Source organism: Eumetopias jubatus, unplaced genomic scaffold (assembly GCF_037043125.1).
Source record: "Eumetopias jubatus isolate StellerSeaLion01/CBP00866 unplaced genomic scaffold, mEumJub1_p1.0 scaffold_9, whole genome shotgun sequence".
Lineage (NCBI taxonomy): Eukaryota > Metazoa > Chordata > Mammalia > Carnivora > Otariidae > Eumetopias > Eumetopias jubatus.
The window spans coordinates 77,767,684-77,792,343 of record NW_028274815.1 but is presented as its reverse complement, the minus strand read 5'-3'; the positions used below and the strand labels follow the sequence as shown (position 1 = coordinate 77,792,343).

The 24,660-nt window shown below is 40.6% G+C and overlaps 1 protein-coding gene across 1 annotated transcript in view; it reads right to left on the bottom strand.

Moving 5' to 3' along the window:
• Positions 1 to 24,660, bottom strand: part of VWA3B (von Willebrand factor A domain containing 3B) — a 224,257-nt gene that overhangs the window by 108,293 nt on the left and 91,304 nt on the right. Inside the window, exons 10-12 of the mRNA XM_088026217.1 lie at positions 19,494 to 19,648; positions 10,917 to 11,055; positions 9,723 to 9,854 (exon numbers count right to left, since the gene is read on the bottom strand). Coding sequence (XP_087882343.1) covers positions 9,723 to 9,854; positions 10,917 to 11,055; positions 19,494 to 19,648 — 426 coding nt within the window. The remainder of the gene's footprint in view (positions 1 to 9,722; positions 9,855 to 10,916; positions 11,056 to 19,493; positions 19,649 to 24,660) is intronic.

Below are 24,660 nucleotides of genomic sequence, written 5' to 3'. Positions count from 1 at the left end.
TAAAATGCCCTGACGCTCCTACAGGGGTGGTGGCAGAGAAGGCCAAGTGGTGAACCAAGACTCTTACCCCACCAAGTGTAACAAGTCCTCCCTGCCTGTGTCCACTCCTACCCAGCAGTTTCGAGGTGCTCTACCCCTCAGAGTCCAAGTGGGGAAGCTGGATTTCAACCTCTACCTCCTCCTCGCAGTATGTAGCCTTTTGTGTTGAGCCTCTTTCACTTACCAAAGCACATTTAAGATTTACCCAAGCTATTTCATGAATTGAGAGTTTGTTCCTTTTTATGAATGAGTAGCATCCATCACTGTATGGATGTAAAATTGTTTATCCATTCCCTGTTGAAGGACATCTGTGTCATTTCCCATTTTGAGCATTTACAAATAAAGCTGTTACAAACGTCTGCTTGCAGGTTTTTACATGAATATACATCAAAAGCTGTGAAGGGCCTGAGATTTTACCTTACTTGCAAACTAACATGCGTGCTGGCAGAAGATCCAAGACTTCTGGGTCACCAACAAAGGACTTTACTACTCACAGCAACAACAGTACCCAGAATGTCGGGGTGTTTGGGGGGTGGTTTCTGTACCAGTTTCCTGAGTTCCAATTCCCATAAGGTGATGGGAAGAGGGTTAAGTGACACTTGCACCACAGTAGGTTGTGTTAAAGGAGAGGGACCCTGAACTTAGGAAAACTGAATATTCTATAATGGCCTGTAAGCATGCTTGTTCTTTGCTCTGGAGTTAGATACTATCTTTACACTGGACAATAAGCACTCTACCTTTTGCTACTTTCCAAGGCTGTCTCCTACATAAACATCCATGAAAAGACAGACCAGAGGTTCTTGACATAAGAACATAGAAAATTGATTTGAAATCATTTCCTCTTTTTTAATGTAGGCTTTTAGTGCATTAAATCCCTTCTCAGCATTGTATTAGCTGCATTCCACACATTTTCGTGCTTTGCTTAATTTTCATTAAATTTTATGAAATTTTATTCGTTTTAAAGATCTGATTTATTTATTTGAGAGAGAGAGAGAGAGAGATCCAGAGAGAGAACACGACTGGAGGGGAGGGTCAGAGGCAGAAGCAGACTCCCCACTGAGCAGGGAGCCTGATGCAGGACTCGATCCCAGGACCCTGGGATCATGACCTGAGCCGCAGGCAAGACACTTAACCAACTGAGTCACTCAGGTGCCCCTAATTCTATGAAATTTTAAATTTTCTCTTGTGATTTCCTTTCTGATCTGTGAATTATTTAAAGGTTTTTTTTTAATTTATTTATTTGACAGAGAGAGACAGCATGAGCAGGAACACAAGCAGGGGGAGTGGGAGAGGGAGAAGCAGGCTTCCTGCAGAGCAGGACTGCAGGAAGGGACTCAATACCAGGACCCTGGGATCATGACCTGAGCCAAAGGCAGACGCCCAACGACTGAGCCACCCAAGCGCCCCTGATCTGTGAATTATTTAAAGCCTGTTCTTTAATTTCCAAGTGTTCTGAGATTTTCATGGTGTCTGTTATTGATTTCTAGTTTGATTCCACTACAGTCAGAAGACATCTGTGACTCAATACTGTATGATTTCAATTCTCTTAAATTTGTTAAGGGTTCTTTTATGACTCAAGATATGGTCTATTTATGTGAATGGTCAATTATTGTTGGAAAAGAATATGTATTCTGTTGGTGGGTGGAGCTTTCTATAAGTGTTAATTAGATATTATTAGTTGAAGGTGTTGTTCAGTTCTTCCAAATCCGTGATGACTGTTCAATAGTGCTATTAACTGCTAAGACTGGGGTACCGAAGGCCCCAAATAGAATTGCTGTATTTGTCTATCATTTCTTTTGACTCCATCAGGTTTTGGTCCATGTATTTCTTGTTTCTTGAGAAAGGCTTGTATTGCTATATACTTTCCTCTCAGGACTGCCTTTGCTACATCCCAAAGATTTTGAACAGTTGTGTTTTCATTTTCATTGGTTTCCATGAATTTTTTTAATTCTTCTTTAATTTCCTGGTTGACCCATTCATTCTTTAGTAGGATGCTCTTTAGCCTCCATGTATTTGAGTTCTTTCCGACTTTCCTCTTGTGATTGAGTTCTAGTTTCAAAGCATTGTGGTCTGAAAATATGCAGGGAATAATCCCAATCTTTTGGTACCGGTTGAGACCTGATTTGTGACCCAGGATGTGATCAATTCTGGAGAATGTTCCATGGGCACTAGAGAAGAATGTGTATTCCGTTGCTTTGGGATGGAATGTTCTGAATATGTCTGTGAAGTCCATTTGGTCCAGTGTGTCATTTAAAGTCTTTATTTCTTTGTTGATCTTTTGCTTAGATGATCTGTCCCTTTCAGTGAGGGGGGTGTTAAAGTCCCCCACTATTATTGTATTGTTGTCGATGTGTTTCTTTGCTTTTGTTATTAATTGCCTTATATAATTGGCTTCTCCCATGTTAGGGGCATAGATATTTACAATTGTTAGATCTTCTTGTTGGATAGACCTTTAAGTAGGATATAGTGTCCTTCTTCAACTCTTATTACAGTCTTTGTTTTAAAATCTAATTTGTCTGATATAAGGATTGCCACCCTAGCTTTCTTTTGGTGTCCATTACCATGGTAAATTGTTTTCCACCCCCTCACTTTCAATCTGGGGGTGTCTTTGGGTCTAAAATGAGTATCTTGCAGACAGCATATTGATAGGTCTTGTTTTTTAATCCACTCTGTTAGCTTGTGTCTTTTGATTGGGGCATTTAGCCCATTTACATTCAGGGTAACTATTGAAAGGTATGAATTTAGTGCCATTGTATTGCCTGTAAGGTGACTGTTACTGTATATTGTCTGTGTTCCTTTCTGAACTATGCTGCTTTTAGGCTCTCTCTTTGCTTAGAGGACACCTTTCAATATTTCTTGGAGGGCTGGTTTCATGTTTGCAAATTCCTTTAGTTTTTGTTTGTCCTGGAAGGTTTTTATCTCTCCTATTTTCAGTGAGAACCTAGCTGGATATAATATTCTTGGCTGCATATTTTTCTCGTTTAGTGCTCTGAAGATCTCATGCCAGTCCTTTCTGGCCTGCCATGTCTCTGTGGATAGGTCTGTTGCCAATCTAATGTTTCTACCATTGTAGGTTACATATGTCTTCTCCCGAGCTGCTGTCAGGATTTTCTCTTTGTCTCTGAGACTCGTAAGTTTTACTATTAGATGTCGGGGTGTTGACCTATTTTTATTGATTGAGAGGGGTTCTCTGTGCCTCCTGGATTTTGAGTTTCCTTCCTCACATTAGGGAAGTTCTCTGCTATAATTTGCTCCAATATACCTTCTGCCCCTCTCTCTCTTTCTTCTTCTGGGATCCCAATTATTCTAATGTTGTTTCATCTTACCATATTGCTTATCCCTCGAATTCTGCCCTTGTGATCCTCTAGTTGTTTCTCTCTCTTTTTCTCAGCCTCTTTATTTTCCATCATTTGGTCTTCTATATCACTGATTCTCTCTTCTGCCTCATTTATCCTAGCAGTTAGTGCCCCCATTTTTTATTGCACCTCATTAATAGCCTCTTTGATTTCGACTTGGTTAGATTTTAGTTCTTTTATTTCTCCAGAAAGGGTTTCTCTAATAATTTCCATGCTTTTTTCAAGCCCAGCTAGTATCTTTAAAGTCATGATTCTGAACTCTAGGTCCGACATCGTACTAATGTCCATATTGAGTAGGTCCCTGGCTGACGGTACTATCTCTTGTTCTTTTTGCTGAGGTGATGTTTTTCATCTTGTCATTTTGTCCAGAGGAGACTAGATGAATGAGAGAACAGAATGCTAACAGGTTAACAACGTCTCCAGCAAATATACTCTATGGGTTGATCTTTTTATTATCATGTTAAGTCTCTAGTAGTTCTCTTTGCTTTAATGTCTACTTTATGTGATATTAACATATTTACTCCAGATTTTTAAAAATTAGTGTGTAAATATCTTTTCCATCCTTTTACTTTCAACCTGTTTTACTTTTGAAGGGAGTTTCTTACCACATAGAGAGGTGGATCATGTTTTTGTCTACTCTCCAGTCTCTGTCATGTAATTGGTATGTTTAGACCATTTACATGTAATTACTGATATTTAATTAAGCTTCCCAGTTTTTGTTTTCTGTTTCTCATGTATCTTATTTTTCCTTTCCTTCCTATGGATTATTTGAACATTTTTTTGGTGTTCTATTCTGATTTATTTGTAATGTTTTTGAGTGTGTTCCCTTATGTAGTGGGCTTCATGGTTGCTCTAGGTATTTTCTTAGGCATATGTGTAACTGATCACAGCCTCTTCATACTGATGGTTTACCACTTCAAACTATCCTTTCCATGTAGGTCCCTTGTCTGAAGTACTTCCTCTATATTTATTATACACCGTATTAGATGGTGTTAACCATAAAACATGATTAAAGCAACTCATAAGGTTACAGATTCTCTGCTATGTTTACTTTTATACACCCATCCTACTGTTCTTCCTCTACTTCTGAAGGTCCAAGCTTTCCTCCTATTTCGAGAGCTTCCATTAGCCATTCTTTAAGGATATGTCTCCCAGCATCAAATTCCCTTCATTTTCCTTCTCTTTTAGTCCTGAGGATATTTTCACCAGAAAGAGGATTCATGGCTTACAGTTCTTTTCCTTCAGCACTTGAAAAATGTTGTGCCACTTTCTTCTGGTCTCATGGTTTCAGATGAGAAACTGCTGTCATTTGAACTGGTGTTCCTTATAGTTTATGTGTTATTCCTCTTTGGCTATTTTTAGGATTTTTCTTTGTCTTTAGTTTTCAGAAGATTAAATGTAATGTGTCATGGTACGGATTTCTTTGGTTTTACCTATTTGGGGTTTGGTTAGGTTCTTGTAGTTTTTATGTTTTCAGCCAAATTTGGGGAGCTTTTAGCCGTTACTTCTTTGAATACTTTTTCAGTCCCACACTCTTTTCTAGAATTCTGATGGTATGAATATTACCTCTTTTTTACTGTCCCAGAGATCTCTGAGCTTCTGTTGGTACTGGCATCAGTTGATTGCTCTTCTCAGTCAAATGTGGATTTCTTGGATCTTGGTATGATGAGTGATTTTTTATGTCCTGGACAATTTGGTTACTATGTTAGGAGATTATTCCCATTTAAATGTCATTTAGGAGGCAGTCACCCTGTTCAAGTTTAGCATGTTTATTTTAGCCTATGTTTGTGGGCTTTAGTTCCAATGACAATTTAATTTTCTATCCCATGCAATCCTATTCTGGTCTGCTTTGTTCTTCTTGTGCTGCTGAAGCTCCCACTCAGTTCCTATTTGGTGCTGTCTGTAGGAAGCCCAGGAAAGGCACGTCTCTGGGCTGCCTAATGGTGCTAGGTGACCTTCTGGGGTGTACAGGCAGAAGCTGCTGAGCCTGACTCTATTTATACTGCTGAATTGAGAACAGGAAGACACAAAGCTTTGCCTTTGTTGTTGTTGCAGGATTGGACTTCCCATTGGTGCCCCAGTTGTGAAGCTGGGACAGTCAGGGACTTTGCTGTTGCTAGCAGGTCATGCCACCTACAGGTGACCTGGTTTTAGAAATGCCCCAGGCTTTGCTGCTGCCACTGCTACAGCTGTATGGTATCACCTGCCCATACCCCAGGTGTGGAGTGCAGTGTGAGACAGCCTGGGATGTTGCTACTGTTGCTGCTGCCAACAGATCAGACCACTCATACAGTGCTGTGGCATGGGGGCAAGGGTGACCAAGGGCCTTACTGCTGCCATTGTTTCTAGTGGATCAGACTACTCTCCAGATTTGGGTTGTGAAATGGCAACTGGGCAGCTAGAGCTTTGCTGCTTTTGCTGCTGCCGGCAGACTGGACCACTTGATAGGATCTGAGTTGAAGAGCAGGGACTGGGATAGCCATGGCTATACTATCGCCACTGCTTCCAATGAACTGGACTATGTGCCAGGGCCTGGATGTGGAGTGGAGTTTGGGGATTCTCACTAGATCTCTGTTGGGCCTACCTTTTCCCAGTGCGTTTGGTCAGAGAGGTGTAAATACATGACTCTCTGCATTTGTCAAAACCCATAGATCTACACTCCAAAAAGAGTGCTGTGTACAAATTAAAATACAATTCAACTAGGATATGGGGGAACCAACGTACTGATGAATGACATAACCACACTGAAGTAGCTGGGTAAAAAAAGTACCTGACTTAATAACTTTAGAAAAGGTTTTTTTGACTGGAAACTGTGAGGCTGAAGAGAGAAAGAACTACGTGTAAACAGTGCACTCCAGCTGATAAATTTGTTTCTCAGAGTATGGGTTAGAAATTCTGAAACTACTTTATATGTATACTAGGGTTGAACAAAAAAGTAAATACATTACAGATAGCGATAATCAGGTTTTTCATGGGCAAAGAAGTTACAAATAAGGAAATACATTCACTACAAATAAATCCTGTGGCTGTGGATGGGTGCAAGAGGTATTAGTATAAATTCACAGTTTTATTTTTCTTCTTTAATGAAAATACAGATAAATAGATACAGGAATATAGCCATTTATGCACAGATGGGCTATTATACATATATTTCCCATCTCTCTCCACTGAGAGGACCTAGAAGCAGTGAGTTCAGTAGCAGCAATAAGCATACCCCAATGCCCAGATTTTGGTTTATAAACACCATTCTCTAATAAAAGAAACAAGGGTTCTTTGGAGATGTGGTAAACTCCAGGGTTGAGGCTAGGAAAATAGAAGATGATCATGAAACATCTCATAGAGCCAGAAAGCAAGGAAGTATTCAAGAAAAAGAAAAGCCAGATGCATATGTGAAGGACACAGGGGGCAACCTAAAAGAGTTCCCAATGGCCAAAGTGGGGACAAGCTTAGTAACAAAATAAATAACAATAGTATTATCACTGAAAAGAGTAAATCAATATTCATGAGTCCCTAATGAAATAAATATGATTGATGAATAAATAAAAGGGAGAAAGGGGAACTCAGTTACAGAAGAGTTCTAACACATACATGTAAAAGGAATGGAGGAAACAGAAAGTCACCATTAGAACAGCACAGTAATAATTTTGTAGAGAAGATCTACCACTGAATGCTAAAATTAGTGGGTAAATGTTTAAGAAACAAAGGATATGTGCATAGCCTCAAAGTATCTCATCCAAAACATGTCTTATCTATAAAAAGAAAAAAATAGTAACTTTACAGGGGAGCAACCTGGCAGATGCCACCTTACCCAAATCTCAAAGTTAACATCACCAGTATCAGGGCATATCAACATCATACACTGCTCAACACGACGCACTGAGGAGGACGCATCTCCTCTGTGGTATTCTAACCCCAATCTAACCTTGAGAAAGCATCAGATAAATCTAAATTGAAGGACATTCTTCAAAACACCTGATCAATATTCTTCAAAAGCGTCAAGGTCATGAAAGACAAGGAATCACTGAGGACATGTTACAGACTGGAAAAGACTAAGGAGACTCTGCAACTAAATGTAATGTGGGGGGATGAATGAAAGAGGAGAAGGGGATCAAGAGGTAGAAACTTCCAGTTATCAAATAAATAAGTCATGGGGATGAAAAGTACAGCAGAGGTAATATAGTCAATAATATTGTAATAATATCTCATGGTGACAGATGGTGACTACACTTACCGTGGGGAGCACTGAGTAATGTATAGAATTGTCAAATCATTATGTTGTACACCTGAAACTAATATAAAACTGTATGTCAACTATATTTTGAAAATAAATAAACTTTTTAAAAAAATAAATGCAACGTGGGACCCCGGATTGAATCTTGGAACAGAACAGTAACATTAGTAAAAAGACTAAGGAAGTCTGTGAATAAAGCAATGTGATTTTCTTAGTTTTTGTTTTTGTTTTGTTAAATAGACTTTTTTTTTTTAAAGCAGGCTCTAAAACTAACACGGGGCTCAAACTCAGGATCCTGTGATCAAGAGTCACATGCTCTATGGACTGAGCCAGCCAGGCGTCCCCTGTGATTTTCTTAGCTTTGGCAATTGAATTATGGCTATGTCAGATGTTAACATTAGGGAAGCTGGCTGAAGGGTAATACAGGCACCCTCTGTACTATCTCTGCCACTCTTTTGTCAGACTAAAATGATTTAAAATTAAAAAGTTAAACACACACACACACACACACACACACAAACACACACACCAAAAAACTCCTTCAACATTTGGGCAGCAGCAATGTAGCTCAGATGGTAAACAGAACAACTCTTCTCTCTGAGCCCCATCTCAATAGTCTTGTTGACAAGCCCACTGTTCAGGGAATGTTGAAAAGATGATAGAAAAGCTAGGAGAAAGCCAGACTAAAAATCACATGAAAGTTAGTGCCTTTTTTGCACCTGCTCCCTCCCTGCTCCCCCAGGAGCCTTGGCCCAGACCCCACCCCTGCTCAAGGAACTACAGCTCCGACAAAAGCACGTGGCAGTGTCAGAACACCTGAGTGGTAGTCCTGAATTCATTGGGTTGATTCCTGAGCCAAGACAGTCAAAAGAATATAGAGAAATCTGATCATTTTGAAAATAAATTTTGCACATTCAGCAAGCGAGCAAGAGAGCTTCAGTGAAGATTTTTGGGAAGAGAACAGAATCATACTTTGATTTTTAGCCATTTAGATGGCTGGTTCTACTCATTAGTGATTTTAGTTTTTATCTAATGATATTACGTATATAATATTTTGTCATGACAAACCCTAAATTAGTGGGCTCTGAATTAACTACTACCTATGGTCTGTAAAAGGAGGGAACATATATCTCAAGTAACTTCACTGGTTAATCCTGGAAATTTATCAAGTTGGGTATGAATTGGATATTCTTTCCCAGGATAAGGTGACCAGTTAGATCAAGATCTTACAGGCATCATTATTTCTTACAGAATCTATTTCTCCCTTCTCCCATTTTTTTAAAAAAACCAATCCCAAGGGAACTCTGGTACATTCCAATGACAGCACAAGCAATATTCAAGGAGGTTTACTAGTGTCCATTTGTGGCTTCCTGTCAAATCTGGGACTCTAAATTCAGGTACTGAACTATTTTAAAGATGTCTGTGATCTACATCTGACTTTTTGAGAAGAGCCCTTAGTTTCAATTTTAGCGTATCTCAAATATCTGGAATGCTATATGGTTCTGGAAAAAGAACTTTTAAAAAATTAAGGTAAGTTCAAGATAAGAGAAAACTTAAGGAAAGGAAATTCCTTCCTTAGTAGTCTGGGTAAATGCCAAGAGGGGTAGCTTTAAGGTTCTCCAAGTAAAAGGCAGGCCTGAAGAATTTATTTCACTTTTTTCACTGTATCTTGCTGCTGCCCTCTCTCTCCAGCTTCTCTCTGTGTGTTTCCACCAGTTCACTATTTTGGAACAAAACCCACTGGCAAAAAATAGCTGCAATATATTACTTGAAACAATAACGAGGTCTCAGAAAGATCAAATCTGAAGGTTTGAGTACAAAAAAATTAAATTTTGAAATTTATCTTCGTAAAAGGGCTGAGATCTGGGCCAAGGGCAGCTCTGGAAATGATGTCTTGTGAACAAAGTCTTATCTAAATGTTAAGATAGTGACTCATGAGCTTGGATGAATGTGACTATTGTAAACAAAATCAGTGTGCAAAACCCCTGCCATCTTGGCACTCAGAGCCCTTTCTCAAGAACTTCCATGGCATGAATTAACTCAGTAGGTGATCAAGTCAGGCTTCTTCCCCCAGACCCGGCCTCCATCTTTCTTACCTGAATGTCTCTAACCCAGGACTGAGCCCCTCTCAAATTATCTTCATTGATTTCAACAAGTTTTTCCTGCCAAGCAACTGCTTGGGCGTCAAACTGCACAAAATTGAATTTCCTTTTATATTTCAGCTGTTCCTGTAAGAGAGAATTCAGATGTTCCACTCAGATGTAAGAAAAGGTTAAGACAGGTCATAGTTTGATAAGTTTTAGTCACTATGATATCTATTTTCAGTTCTGGAAGCTAAAAATTACATGCGAAAGAGAAAATCTTTTCCAGTACAAAAAATATTTAAATAAAATTAACACAGTTTGGAGATTACACTTTTACAAATGTATATATGTATGAATATATTACATATGTTACACACATGCATAAGTTTTTATATATAATATGGCATTAAATGTTGTCTTTAATACTAGCATTGATGGTATACCGCATACTCATAGGAAATGCAATCTGCTTAGAGAAGAGAAATCCAAAATGGTGTCACTGTTTTGGTCATCATGTTTTCGTAAAGGCTATTTGGTTACACGTCTATTCACTTGTCTACCACCAGCCCATATTTCTCCAGTACAGGCTTATCAAATTAAAACCTGTATTTTGTACTCGCAAACACTCCCCACAGTGATCTTCTGTGGTAACACTCCCACCGATACCACTAATTAGCGACAGTACAGGATACCCATCTGTAAGTGTGGGGACTAGGAGTTAGGAAAGCAGTCTGCTTTAGGTCACACAATTCGGAGGCACCACAGGTGCAATAGGAACTGGCAACTCCTAAGCATCAGCCTACACTCCTCCCACACATCAGTTCTGGGGCCAGTGCATGCAACACTGCTAATAAATACTGGAAATTAAAATAAGTGCTGAGCTGAAGAGCATCTGGAAAACAATGGAGATGTGTGCACACCGAGGGTTTCAGGACAGAGGAAACCTGAAGCAGTGGACACTGAAACTCCCTTAGTAACCCATGTGTTACAGAAAGGACCCTGCCACAGGAAGGGTCTGCTTGCGAAAGAGAACTGATGATTCTCTAACTGGCAAAAGGGAGCTTTTATCTAAGGTGGCTTTCCTGTGGATATCTGAGTGCAAACGTCACCTGTGTACCTCTCATAACCAGCGCAGGTGAAGGCTGCTGCAGATGCATTCATGATACAAAGGCCCCCAAATCCATGCACCTGACAGCTCCATCTAACCTGTATAAACTGGATGATCTTGTCCTTCACCAAGTCCAGTTTGCTCTTCATTGAGTGAGATGTATCAATGAGGACATAGACGCAATCATTACGTACTTTTCCAAAGAGGATTTGACTTCTATCCTGTAGCCACTTAATCCTAGGCAGGAAATAGGTTGAAAGTGAATTTTTAGAGCCTGTGGGCAATGTCAGCATCTTCCTAAGAACTTAATAATACATCTACAAAGGCCAAGCTGTGCTGTATTGGTTATACGCAATCTTCTGTGGGTAGATTACTCACTTGGAGGGTTTTCTGTGGAAAATCCTACATTTGGGCTGGCTCCCTCATCACTAACCCCCTCCACTTCTCCATCATCAATCCAAGTAAAACAGAACTAGAAAAATCAATAGGACCGAAAAATAAATCCAATACTGGGTTCCAAAGCCAAAAGTAAATTACTTCCTCAGCTATGATTTCAGACCATTTATTCTTTTAACACTGCTGACTACAGTCAAGTTAGTAATGCCAGCACATTCCTGAAGCTTCAGTGAAGCTTATGGACAATATCAAGCAACACCAGATCCCTATAATAACTAACCATTAGACAGTTGTATGAGCAGGACTGCTTCTGTGATTGGGACTCAGGCTCCCATAACAGGATGTAAATTAAGTTCACAGCCTCAGTCAAGACCTGGAAGAGGGGCAGGGCAGATGGAAAAAATACTTGAAACTGAGTTCAGAGCTCACCAAGGCTAAGCAACTAGAATTTGTAGGCAAAATAACGAAGAAGAGGTTGCTGCATAGAAGCAGAGAGGGTGGGAAGGGATGGAAAAAGAGAGAAAAAAAGGGGAGAAAGAATGGGCTCTAGCCATCTGCAGACGGTGCCCTAAAGATTTTGGCTAAGTAATGATCACGGCATGCATGTGAAGAAACTACTAAAGCTAAGGAACAAATCACCATAAAGGAGTAAGTAGATCAACACCTCAGAGCTTACACAGGGCTACTTCATCTTCCAAACAACCAGAGTGGGAAAGCCTCCTTAATACATGGGACATCAAGGAGAGTCCTCATAAGGGTATTGCCTTAGTAGTAGGAGCAAATTAGTCCTGGACTAAAGGCTGCCCTAGACCTATGTTAACATAACTTAAAAGCAAGCCCCAGAGGATCAAAGTGATTCCAAGGAACATAACTGCATCATAGAACATGTATTTTAAAAATACAGCAAAATCGGGGGGCAGAGCAAGATGGTGGAGGAGTAGGAGACCTGGATTTCATCTGGTCTCAGGAATTCAGCTGGATAGGGATCAAACCATTCTGAACACCTACGAACTCAACAGGAGATCGAAGAAAAGAATAGCAACAACTCTCTGAACAGAAAAGCGACCACTTTCTGGAAGGTAGGATGTGCAGAGAAGTGAATCCGAGGCGATATTCAGGAGGATAGATGGTGGGGGAGGGTGCCTCCCTCGGCTGCTTCTGGCAAATGATAGAGCCGCGGAGCACAAAATCGGAACTTTTATAAGTCGGCTCCGCTGAGGGACGTCGCTCCAGTGGCTAAGTGGGGGGTGGAACCCTCGCAGGACAGTGTGGTCTCAGGACCCTCGGGGTCACAGAAAGACTGGGGGTGCCTGAGTGCAGCAGAGCTCCCAAGTATCGGAGCGGGAAAGCCGGCTGCAGAGACGGAGCCGAGGCATGGGCTCTCAGCTTGGGGTCGCCATAAAGTGTGATCGGCAAAACAGTCGGACCACTGCTCCTCCAGCAGAGACCCAACAAGCAGCAGATCCAGGGAGACTCCCCTTCCTCCCCCGGGAAGAGCGGCACGGGAACGCACCGCAGGTTTCTGCTGGATTTGGAGACTCCACACGGGTCGGGTGCCAGAGATAGAAACGCTTGGTCACAGGCCAGGGGAGCACGGAGTGCAGCCGGAGACCAGGGAGACGGGAGTGACTGACTGCTTTTCTCTGGGGGAGCACTGAGGAGTGGGGCCCCAAGTTCTCGGCTCCTCTGGGCGGAGATTAGGAGGCCGCCATTTTCACTCTCGTTCTCCAACGCTGTACAGAAAGCTTGCAGGGAACAAAAGCTCCCGAGAGCAAACCTGAGCAGATTGCTTAGCCCAGACGGGCAAGGGCAGGGCAATTCTGCCTCCGGCAAAGACATTTGGGAACCACGGCAACAGGTCCCTCCCCCAGAAGATCAGCACGAACAGCCAGCCAAGACCAAGTTTACCGATCAATGAGAATGGAAGAACTCCAGCACTAGGGGAATACTGCACATAGAATTCATGGCTTTTTTACCATGACTCATTAGTCTTTCAAAGTTAATTTTTTTAACTGTTTTTTTTTTTAATTTTTCTTTTTCCCTTTTTCAACCAACATCTTATCAATCCCTTTTTTAAAAAAAACATTTTTATTTTTCATTTTTAGAGTTGGTGGTGCAACCACTCTGGAAAACAGTATGGAGGTTCCTCAAACAGTTGAAAATAGAGCTACCATACGATCCAGCAATTGCACTACTGGGTATTTACCCCAAAGATACAAATGTAGGGATCCGAAGGGGTACGTGCACCCCAATGTTTATAGCAGCAATGTCCACAATAGCCAAACTGTGGAAAGAGCCAAGATGTCCATCGACAGATGAATGGATAAAGAAGAGGTGGTATATATACACAATGGAATATTATGCAGCCATCAAAAGGAATGAGATCTTGCCATTTGCAATGACGTGGATGGAACTGGAGCGTGTTATGGAGGGTGTTATGCTGAGTGAAATAAGTCAATCAGAGAAAGACATGTATCATATGACCTCACTCATATGAGGAATTCTTAATCTCAGGAAACAAACTGAGTGTTGTTGGAGTGGTGGGGGGTGGGAGGGATTGGGTGGCTGGGTGATAGACATTGGGGAGGGTATGTGCTACGGTGAGCTCTGTAAATTGTGCAAGACTGTTGAATCACAGATCTGTACTTCTGAAACAAATAATGCAACATATGTTAAGAAAAAAGAAAAAGAAGATAGCAGGAGGGGAAGAATGAAGGGGAGTAAATCGGAGGGGGAGACCAACCATGAGAGATGATGGACTCTGAAAAACAAACTGAGGGTTCTAGAGGGGAGGAGGGTGGGGGGATGGGTTAGCCTGGTGATGGGTATTAAAGAGGGCACATTCTGCGTGGAGCACTGGGTGTTATGCACAAACAATGAATCATGGAACACTACATCAAAAACAAATGATGTAATGTATGGTGATTAACATAACAATAAAAATTTAAAAAAACTAAAAAAATAAAGTAAAATAAAATAAAATAAAATAAAATAATGGAAGTGTGAAAAAAAAATACAGCAAAATCCAGGACCCAAGAACATAAAATTCAAAATGTCTGCATTACAGTAAAAGATTACCAGCCATGCAAAGAAGCAGGAAAATATGACCCATAACCAGAAGAAAAACAGATCAACAGAAACAGACCCTAAAATAACACAAATGCTGGAATTAGTAGAAAAGAACGTTACACAGCTATTATAAATATAATCCATATGTTCAGCAAGGTAAAGTATAAGCAGAACAAGGACAGGAATGGCAAGTACAAAAGGAAACTTACAGAGATGTACAATTACCAAAATTAAAAATACACTACATGGTATTAACAGACATTACACTAGCAGAAGATCAGGGAACCTTAAAGAAGACATTGCAATAGGAAGCCATTTAAAATGAAACACAGAGAAAAAGCCTAAAAAAAAAATAGAGAATAAGCAACCCATAGAACAATATCAAGGAGTTTAAGATACATATAGAGACTAAGAAAAAGGAGAAAGAGGGAAACAGAAAAAATATTTGGAGAAATATGGCCAAATGTTTCTGATTTTGATAAAACAATACACCCATATATACAAGAAGCTCAAACAACCTAAACAGAAGAAAAATGAAAAAAAAAAAACCAACACACATCATAATATATAATTTGAAATCCAATGATAAAGATAAAAAAAAAGCACCCAGAGACAACATAAAAATAATAGAAGAGTTTTCATCATAAATCAAGCAAGCCAAAGGACAATGGAGAAATATTATTTTAAGTACTGAAATATAAAACTATAAACCTACAATTCTATATAAAGCAAAACAAAAAAAATCTTCCAAAAGTAAAAGTAAATTAGTCTTTCAGACTAAAACAGCTGAGGTAATTCGTTACCAACAAACCTGCACAAGGATCTATACAAAAGAATAAAGAGCCACAGAAATATCAAATATGTGGATAAATACAAAATATATTAATTCTCATTTTAAGTCTATTTATATGACAGTTGATTATTTATAATGTATTGTGGGTTTATCACATATGGAAATAAAGTGTAGGACAACAGTAGAAAAGACAGAAGGGGCAATGGAAGTTGTAAGATTTTTATGATATAGATGAAGTGAAATATTATCTGAAAGTAGACAGTGGTAAGTTAAAGATACATACTATAAATGCTAAAGCTATCATACACACAACAAAACAAAATAAAGAGGTAGAGTTTAAGCCAACAGTCGAAATAAAATGGAATCATAAAAAATACTCCAACAAAAGAAGATAGAAGAGTTAAAAGGGAATAAAGAACAGGTGAGACAAAAAATAAACAGCAAGATCTTAGATTTAAATCCAATCAAATAATCACATTAAATGGAAATGGTCTTAATACTCCAATTAAAAAGCAGAGATTAGAAATGGCTATTATCAAGTCAACAAGAGATAACAAGTGTTGGTCAGGATGTGGAGAAAAGGGAACCCTCATGCACTGTTGGTGGGAATGTAAATTGGTACAGCCACTGTAGAAAACAGTATGGAGGTTCCTCAAAAATTAAAAATAGAAGGGGTGCCTGGGTGGCACAGTTGGTTAAGCATCCAACCCTTGGTTTTGGCTCAGGTCATGATCTCAGGGTCATGAGACCCCTATGTTGGGCTCCATGCTCAGCATGGAGTCTGCCTGAAATTCTCTCTCCTTCTCCCTCTGTCCCTCATGCTTGTGCTCTCTCTCTCTCTCTCAAATAAATAAATAAATAAATAAATAAATAAATAAATCTTTAAAAAAATAGAAATGCCACACAATCCAGCAATTCTGCTTCTGGATATTATGCAAAAAAGAAAACACTAATTTGAAAAGACATATGCACCCCTATGTTTACTGCAGCATTATTTACAATAGCCAAGATATGGAAACAACCCAAGTGTCCACTGATAGATGAATGGATAAAGAAGATGTGGTGTGTGTGTATATATATATATATATATACATATATATATATACACGCACAGTGGAATATCATTCAGCCATAAAAAAGAATGAAATCTTGCCATTTTCAACAACATGGATGGACCTTGAAGGCAATATACTAAGTGAGATAAGTCAGACAGAGAAAGACAAATACTTTTATCATCTCTCCTATATGTGGAATCTAAAGCAAATAAAACAAAAACAAAAAATAAGTTCATAGATACAAAGAACAAGCAGATTGGTGGTTGCAAGAGGCAAGGTGGGAAAAATGGCTGAAGAAGACCAAAAGATAAAAAGAAACAAACGAAATAAACCCAACCAGGGGTTGGGGAGGGGATAAATGGTAGCTGTTAGGACCTTTTATTTCTAGTATTTAAAATTTTGTAATGATGCATCCTGAATGGGTCTTTATTACCCATTTTCTAGACATTCCTTGCAACTTTCTTTTGGTTTGGAACCACTGGTTTTGCAGTTCTGAAATTTTTTCTTGTGAGATCTCCCCTTCATTTTATATATGTCCATAAGCTATCTATTTGTATGTATGTGTGTATGTTAACATCAACCATGGAGTGCTTGTGTTCTGCTTTCAGAGAGACTGCCTTCATCTTCCAGCTTTCTCACTGAATAGTTTTTTTTTTAAGATTTTATTTACTTATTTATTTGTCAGAGAGAGAGAGAGAGACAGAGACAGAGAGAGAGCACAAGCAGGGGGAGCAGCAGGCGGAGGGAGAAGCAGGCTTCCTGCTGAGCAAGGAGCCCAATGCAGGGCTCGATCCCAGGACCCTGGGATCATGACCTGAGCTGAAGGCAGATGCTTAGCCAACTGAGCCACCCAGGTGTCCCTGAATAGTTTATTTTGGCATATTGTGAAGAGCTCCTATAATTCTTAATATCTATTTATCTATCAACCTATCTACATAACAGTCTTTTCCAACTTTCTGAGTGTGGTATTTTCTATCTTTCTGAGAAGATTAATAGGTTGGTTCTCCAGTTTTGTTTTGTTTTGTTTTTTTACTCCTTACATTATCTTTGTTTGCTTGTTTGTTTCTGAGAACAATATGGAGTTTTTAAAAAAAGGCAGAGATGGTCAGATTGGATTTAAAAAACAATACCCATATATATCCTATCTATAAGAAACTGATTTCAATATAAGACTCAAACAGGTAAAGGTAAAAAAAATAGAAAAAAGATAAAACATGCAGAAAATGATCAAAAGCAAGCTGGAGCGGCTCTATTGATGTTGGACAAAGCAGATTTCAGAACAAGGAATACTGCCAGAGATAAAAAGGGACATTTCATAATAATAAAGGAGTTGATTCATCAAGAGGACATAACAACCCTAAATGTGCATGCACCTACTAATAGAGTTACAAAACACATGAAGGAAAAAAAAATGACAGAATTGAAAAAAGAATGGGCAAATCCACAACCATAGCTGGAGATTTCAACACTTATCTCAACAATTTGTAGAACAATTCAACAAAAAATCAGTAATAATATGGGAGACCGAAACAAACTTATCAGCCAACTTGAACTATTTATAGCACACTCCACCCAACAAAAACAGAATGTGTAGCTTTTCTTCATATTCTGGGACACAAAACAGGTCTCTATAAGAACCGAAATAATAAAGTATCCCTCTGTCCACAGCGAAATTAAAAGCTATCAGGAAAATCCACAAATATTTGAAAGGTAAACAACATATTTCTAAATAACCTTTGCTCAAAGAAGAAATTATAAGGGAGATTCAAAAATATTTTTAAGTCAATAATTTGCGAGAGGCAGCTAAAGCAATATCAGAAGAAAATTTAATGCTTATATTAGAAAGAAAGGTCTCAAATTAGTGATCTAAGCATCCATCTTAAGAAACTTAAACCCAAAGTAATGAGAAAGAAGGAAATAATAAAGAATAGAAATCAATGGCACAGAAAGGGGAAAACTGTACAGAGAAAAAAACCCGCTGAAACCAAAAGCTGGCTCTTTGAAAAGATTAATAAAATGGATAACCTCCAGCAGACTGAAAATAAAGATGACATCAGTTACTCACCTCAGTTCTATGTACATGTGAAGAAATTGAATACATAGTTTAAAACCTCCCCACAAAGAAAAATTACAGGCCCAGATGGCCTCAGTGATGAATTCTACAAACATTTAAGGGAGAGATGGTACCAACTCTCCAAAAAGACTTCTGTAAAACAGAAGAGGGGAGAGAATTTCCCAACAACCCCTGACACTTGGGGGTGGAGAGGGACAAAGAGACCTGGCAGGGACCAAGTGGAGTGTCTTTTAAACAGCATCCTTTTCCCCAGGCCTGAAATACAAACTACTCTCCCCAAAAGTCAGCTCCAAAACCATTAGCAGAGAAGGCTCCAGACACAAGGATTATTTGTTCTAAGTTGCCCATCACCAGCTGGGTTTTGAGAAACTGGGGCTCTGAAGAGTTCATAGAAGGGCAGACAGGGATCTGCAGCTTGTGATTTTATAACAGAAAACATGGAAGGATGGAGGGAACTCTCATTTTTAAGTGGCTACTGCAGGTTGGGCACTAGCCTATACTCATTAGATTTAGAATCTACTCTAATCCACAGAGCACATTTATAAATGGCATTATTATTCCCACTTATAAATGAATAAACTGACATAACTGACATTAACAAAGACATTAACTAACTTGCCCAGGGTCACACAGCAAGTGGCAGAGCTGGTATTAGAATCCAGCTCTATCTGACCTCAGAGGCCATGCACCTAAATGGATTTGATCTTTGTGGTCTAAAGCTGTCCTCTGGCATCAGGGAGGTGAAAGCATTAAGGTAGATCATCCCCATGGGGCTGATGCTGAAGTCACAGCATTAGTTTATCAGATGCATTAGCAATGGAAGATTTTAAGAACCAGCAGAGTTGAGAGAGATCCCATGAAGTTATTTTTAGCTGCATATATATTATTCCATTGTATTCAAATACTTCACAACATTGTTAACAGTTGCCTTGAAATGTAATATGCAAGAGTGCAGAGGACAGGTGTAATACAATCTGCAGTATACCTATGGCCCACAAAAAATGCAAGACATGAGCAGAAGCATTCCTTAGCCTCCTATAGTGATGTGCAACCAACATAAGTTGGTTTTTAAGAGTCTGCACTGGCATCAAGGCAGCTTGGAATTAGATCTGAACATCCCTCTCTATTGTTAACAACAAGGCCACCAGCAAGGCATCAATCAGATACCAACCCTGACTTAGCAAGGTTAATTGGCTGTTTCTCGTGGTTAAGCTTTTACGAAGAGGTCAAGCAGATTTGAATTTCAAGAGAGACTAAACCACTTGTACCCTCCTGCAAATATACCAACCTCCTCTGAATCTGGGCAAGGACTGTGTGGATTCTCTCGCTGTACCATGTACACTTGTCCTTGGTAATGCAGACGTGGACCAAGCTCCCATCCTTCCAGGGAGCATGAACAAATCTACTGCAGTATTTCGCATGGACTGTCTTCTTGTTGGTCTCCTAAGGAAAAGACAAAGAATAGAAGCCACTCAGACCATTCAAAGTCATCTCCAGATGGTACCCCATCTTGTCTTATTTATACAGCTCTTAGCACTCACTCCCATGGTAAAATCATTCAACTGCTAGTTCAACAGAACATGCACTGGGGCCTGCTCTATGTGGAGCCCTGTGCCAGATGTCATACATGATGGTCAGAAAGACATGTGCAATCCCATCTGGGCCCCAGAGAAGATGTTTCCAGCAGGGAAACACACACACACACACACACACACACACAGAGAGAGAGAAAGTTAGCAAGGCAGAGTATAGACACTGGATTGAGACAATAATAACTGGGCAATCTGGCAAAGAAGAAAGCATCCTCATGGACTAGAGGGTCAGGAGGACTACCTAGAGGAGGTGGGACTTGAGATTCACATAAAACATCTTTCCATTGTTACTCCCAGCTCCAAATGAAGAAAAATAGCCAAGAACCCCCATTACACACCTAGCACCCTTTACTGGCACATACAAAACTGGTCTGAGGACAATGGCTTCCCAAACAGAGAGCTCACCCAACCAATTTATGAATTTATCAAGCACGACTCCATGCCACCAGCAGTAAAATCTTGTAGGCAGCAGCAATACAATCCATAAACAGAGACCAAAATTCCTGCCTTCATGGAGCTCACACTACAGGGGAAGAGCTAGATAATAAACAATTACACAGCAGGTCAGACGATGACAAATTCTGTGGAAGAGAATGGAGAACAGAGGATGGGAGGATGAAGAAGCTAAAACCTGAAAAAAGAAGGCCACAAAGAGAAGAAGAAATATGAACAGAGACCAGCAGGAACAAGGAGTGTGGTCATACGGAGGTCTGGGGGGAAGTCTGAGGACAAAGCAAATGCAAAAGCCCTGAGGTAAGAGTAAGAGTCTGCCTAGCATGTCTGTAGAATTTTAGGAAGGCTGGTGTAGTTGAAACAGAGTAAGCTCGGGGAAGGAGTAAGATGAAGCCAGAGCAGTGTGAGGAGGGCCAGAAGCAGACTCCATAAAGTCCACTAGCTAATGGAAATGACTCTAGCTTCTCTGAGTGAAAAAGGAACTACCCAAGGGCTTTAACATGAGAAGTGACACATTTTTAAAAATTAAGATATGATTGACATATAACATTATATTACATACACAATATGATTTGATATATGCGTACAGTACAAAATGACTACCACAATAAATTTAGGTAACACTATCACACAGTTATAAATTTTTTTCTTGTGATGATCTATTTTAAGATCTACCCTCTTAGACAAATGACATGATTTAAGTTTTAAGTTTTATTTATAATTTTAAAACTTAATTTATATAAATATCATTTTAAAGGTGGCGGGGCGCTTGGGTGGTCCAGTCGTCTAAGTGCCCAACTCTCAATTTTAGCTCAGGTTTCAGGTCTTTTTTTTTAAAAGATTTTTATTTATTTATTCGACAGATTGATAGAGAGCACAAGTAGACAGAGTGGCAGGCAGAGGGAGAGGGAGAAGCAGGCTCTCTGCCGAGCAGGGAGCCGGATGTTGGGCTCGATCCCAGGACCCCAGGATCATGACCCGAGCCGAAGGCAGCCGCTTAACCGACTGAGCCACCCAGGTGCCCCTTAGCTCAGGTCTTGATCTCAGGGTTGTGAGTTCAAGCCCTGCATTGGGCTCCATGTGAGGCATGGAGCTGACTTAATAAATAAATAAGTAAGTAAGTAAAGGATACTGTGGTTACTCTGTTGAGAATAGACAGCAGAGAGTCAAGGGCAGAAGCAGGGAGTCAGGAGATCAGTTAGGTGGCATGGACCAGGGGTAGTATTGAAAGTGGTGAGAAGTGGTCGGATTCTGAATTATAGACATGTTATGAAGATAGAACTAACAGCATTTAATGTGAGGTCCAATGTGGATATGAGAGAAAAGAGAGAACTTATGGAATGACTCTCTGGTTTTCAGCCCACATAACTATAAAAATTGAGTTGCAATGAATTGATGGAAGATTATGGAAAAGCAGCCTTGAAGGGGAAGATCTGGACCTGTATCTGATGTGCTAGGCTCGAGGTGCCTATCAGATATCCTAGTGACATGGCAAGTAGTCAGGAGGAAAGGAGGGAAGGACTCAGGGCTGGATATTCCAATGTAGAAGTCACCCGCACGCACACAGTATTAAAAGCCACAGGACTAGATGAGATCATGTAGAGAATGGTTACAGAGAAAGAAAAGGTCCGAGGACTGCACCTTGAGGCCCTTCAGCATTTAGAGGCTGGAGACATGGGAAAGAAGAAACAAAGAACACTGACAAAGAACAGTCAGTAGGAGGAAAACAGGACAGTGTTTTCTCTGCAAGCAAAAAAGTTCAAGGAAGTAACTATATCAGTGTTGATAGTAGGTCAAGTAAGAGCAAGACTGAGAACTGACCCCTGGATTTAGCAATTCAGGTATCCCTGGAAAGAGTGGGTTTTGGTGGAGAGGGGGCCTTGCCCAATTGGAGTGCATTCATGAAGGCATAGGAAAACTGCAAGACTGGAGAAAGGGAATGTATAAAACTCCTGAGGAGTTGAATTCTAAAGAGGAGCAGAGGAATGAGGCAAATGATGTAAAACTAGAGATAAATATGGGGGTCAAAAATTGTTTTTTGGGGGCGCCTGGGTGGCTCAGTTGTTAAGCATCTGCCTTTGGCTCAGGTCATGATCCCAGGGTCCTGGGATCGAGCCTTGCGTCGGGCTCCCTGCTCCATGGGAAGCCTGCTTCTCCCTCTCCCTCTGCCCCTCCCCCTGCTTGTGTTCCCGCTCTCGCTGTGTCTCTGTCAAATAAATAAATAAAATCTTTAAAAAAAATTGTGTTTTGGGTTTTTTGTTTTGGTTTGGTTTGAAGAGAGAGAGTGTAAGCAGGAAGCAGGGGAGGGACAGAGGGAGAGAGGGAGTGAGAATCTCAAGCAGCTCCAAGCCCAGGGCTCCATTGCATGACCCTGAGATCATGACCTCAGTCGAAATTAAGAGTTGGACACTTAACCGACTGAGCCACCCAGGTGCCCCAAAAAAACTGTATTTTTAAGATGTGAGGAAGAACACTATGTTTGTGTGCTGATGGGAAAGAGCCAGAAATGAGAACAATATTGATATAGAAAGGGGGAGAATGAATAAATGGGGAATAGGGATCAGTGCACATACTGAGGGGCTGGCCTTAAACAAAAGTAAGGACAATTCAGCCATCCTAGAAAAAATAAGGTGGAACATATAGGTGCAAATGTTGGGGGATTTGTAGATATGAGGTGGATGCTTATGGATGTTCACGCCAATGTTCAGTGAAATGGGAAGCAAAGGTCACTTGCTGAGAGCAAAGAGGAGAAGATATTTGAAGTTTGAGAAGAAAAGAGTAGACATCTTAGAGAATGAGCATCTGAGTGGTTTGGAAAAGCACAGAAGGACTGGTGGCAGCACAAGCGATCCATGTGAAGCTAGAGGTCAGGAATTTAAAGGGAAGCCAGGCACCATGGCTGGGTGCTTTTCTCCGATTTCTTCTAATGCAGTCAACTGTGCAGCTATAAGGCAGAAAAGGCTGAGTGTTGAATTTTACCAGGGTTGGGGTTTCATAGATAAGCACAATAATGTAAGAGAGGAAAAGTAGTTGAGCATGTATGAGAGGGGAAAAAAGGAAAGAGAGAACAGAGAACAAGGAGTAGAAACAACAAAATGTATAATCCCGGTGGGGTTGAAAGATTGGAATCAGGGTAGTAGACGAAATGACCTTAAAAGAAGAGGTCAAAAAGTGGTATCTTCGGAATTGATTATGTGGGTTATGATGGCAGCGTTATTTGTAATGACTAGGTCAAGGGGATGCCTATGGCAGGAGTGGAAGAGAGGGGGTGTAGGAGGAAGTCACTGAAGAGGAGGTCAGAGAAATGAAAGGTCAGGGTGTAGGAAGGGTCATTTTCATGGGATTGACATTAAAAACAGCTGGAGCCAGGGACAGCAAGCCAGAAGCTATAATCTTCAATTACTGATGGGGGTGACCTGGGGCTCAGAAGATGTTAGCCTCAGGAGGTGCTGTGGGTGGTACATTCTGATGACATGGGAAGGGGGAGGGAGAATGATCAAGAAACAGCAATGAGGAATGAGGCCGCCACCCACCTCTCCTGCCCACAGGTCCAAGGCAGTGAAACCAGGGTCCTCAAGAGAGAATCCAGACAAGCAGGCGAAGGGAACACTGCAGGGCACTGGCTATCATGGGTGTACTGACGACTTCTAGTGCCAGAGGGCACAGTGGAGGGAATTTAGGAGGCAAGAGGGATGGAGGGGGCTCAGAGAAGGGATGTCAGAGCCACACAAGGATGAGAATTGAGAGACCTGGTGGTGATTGATGTGAACAGGGTTGCAGGGCATGATGAGATCGGTCTTGATGTTCCCAAGACAGGCACCAGAGGAACCACATTTCAGGCACAAGGATGGAAGAAGAAAGATGTCCTCTCTCTTGCTCTCACCATGTTCTTGTCACACGGGAGTTCTCCCTATTCTCCATCCCGTCACATGGCCTTTTCCAATTGTGCCTTATGCGCTCCCAGATGAAAACACACCAGGCCATACGTTATGTGAACGCGGGTGTCAGACAACAGAGTGTCAGGATGGGAAAAGCACAGTGTGAGGGCCCAGCAGATAGGAGTTCAAACCCTGCCACCTCATGGCCTAACCTCTCAGAGGCCCTATGACTTTGTCTTCTTGTGTGTGCTATGAGAGCACAAATACTCACCTTATGTATAAAGCACATGGGCATTCTATAAATGCTCATTTCTGATTCACAATGTTTGCAATTTAAAAAAAAAAAAAAGAAGAAGAAGAAGGAAGGTAACATCTACCAGGCATCTCCTAAGTGCCAGGCACTGTGCTCAGACATGCATTTTTTAATTTGGACTTTACACCACTCATTTTACAGATGTGGAGAGTAAAACTCAGTTTATTTATTTGCTCAACATCTCAAAATTAGTAACTGGAGAAGTAGCATTTACACCCA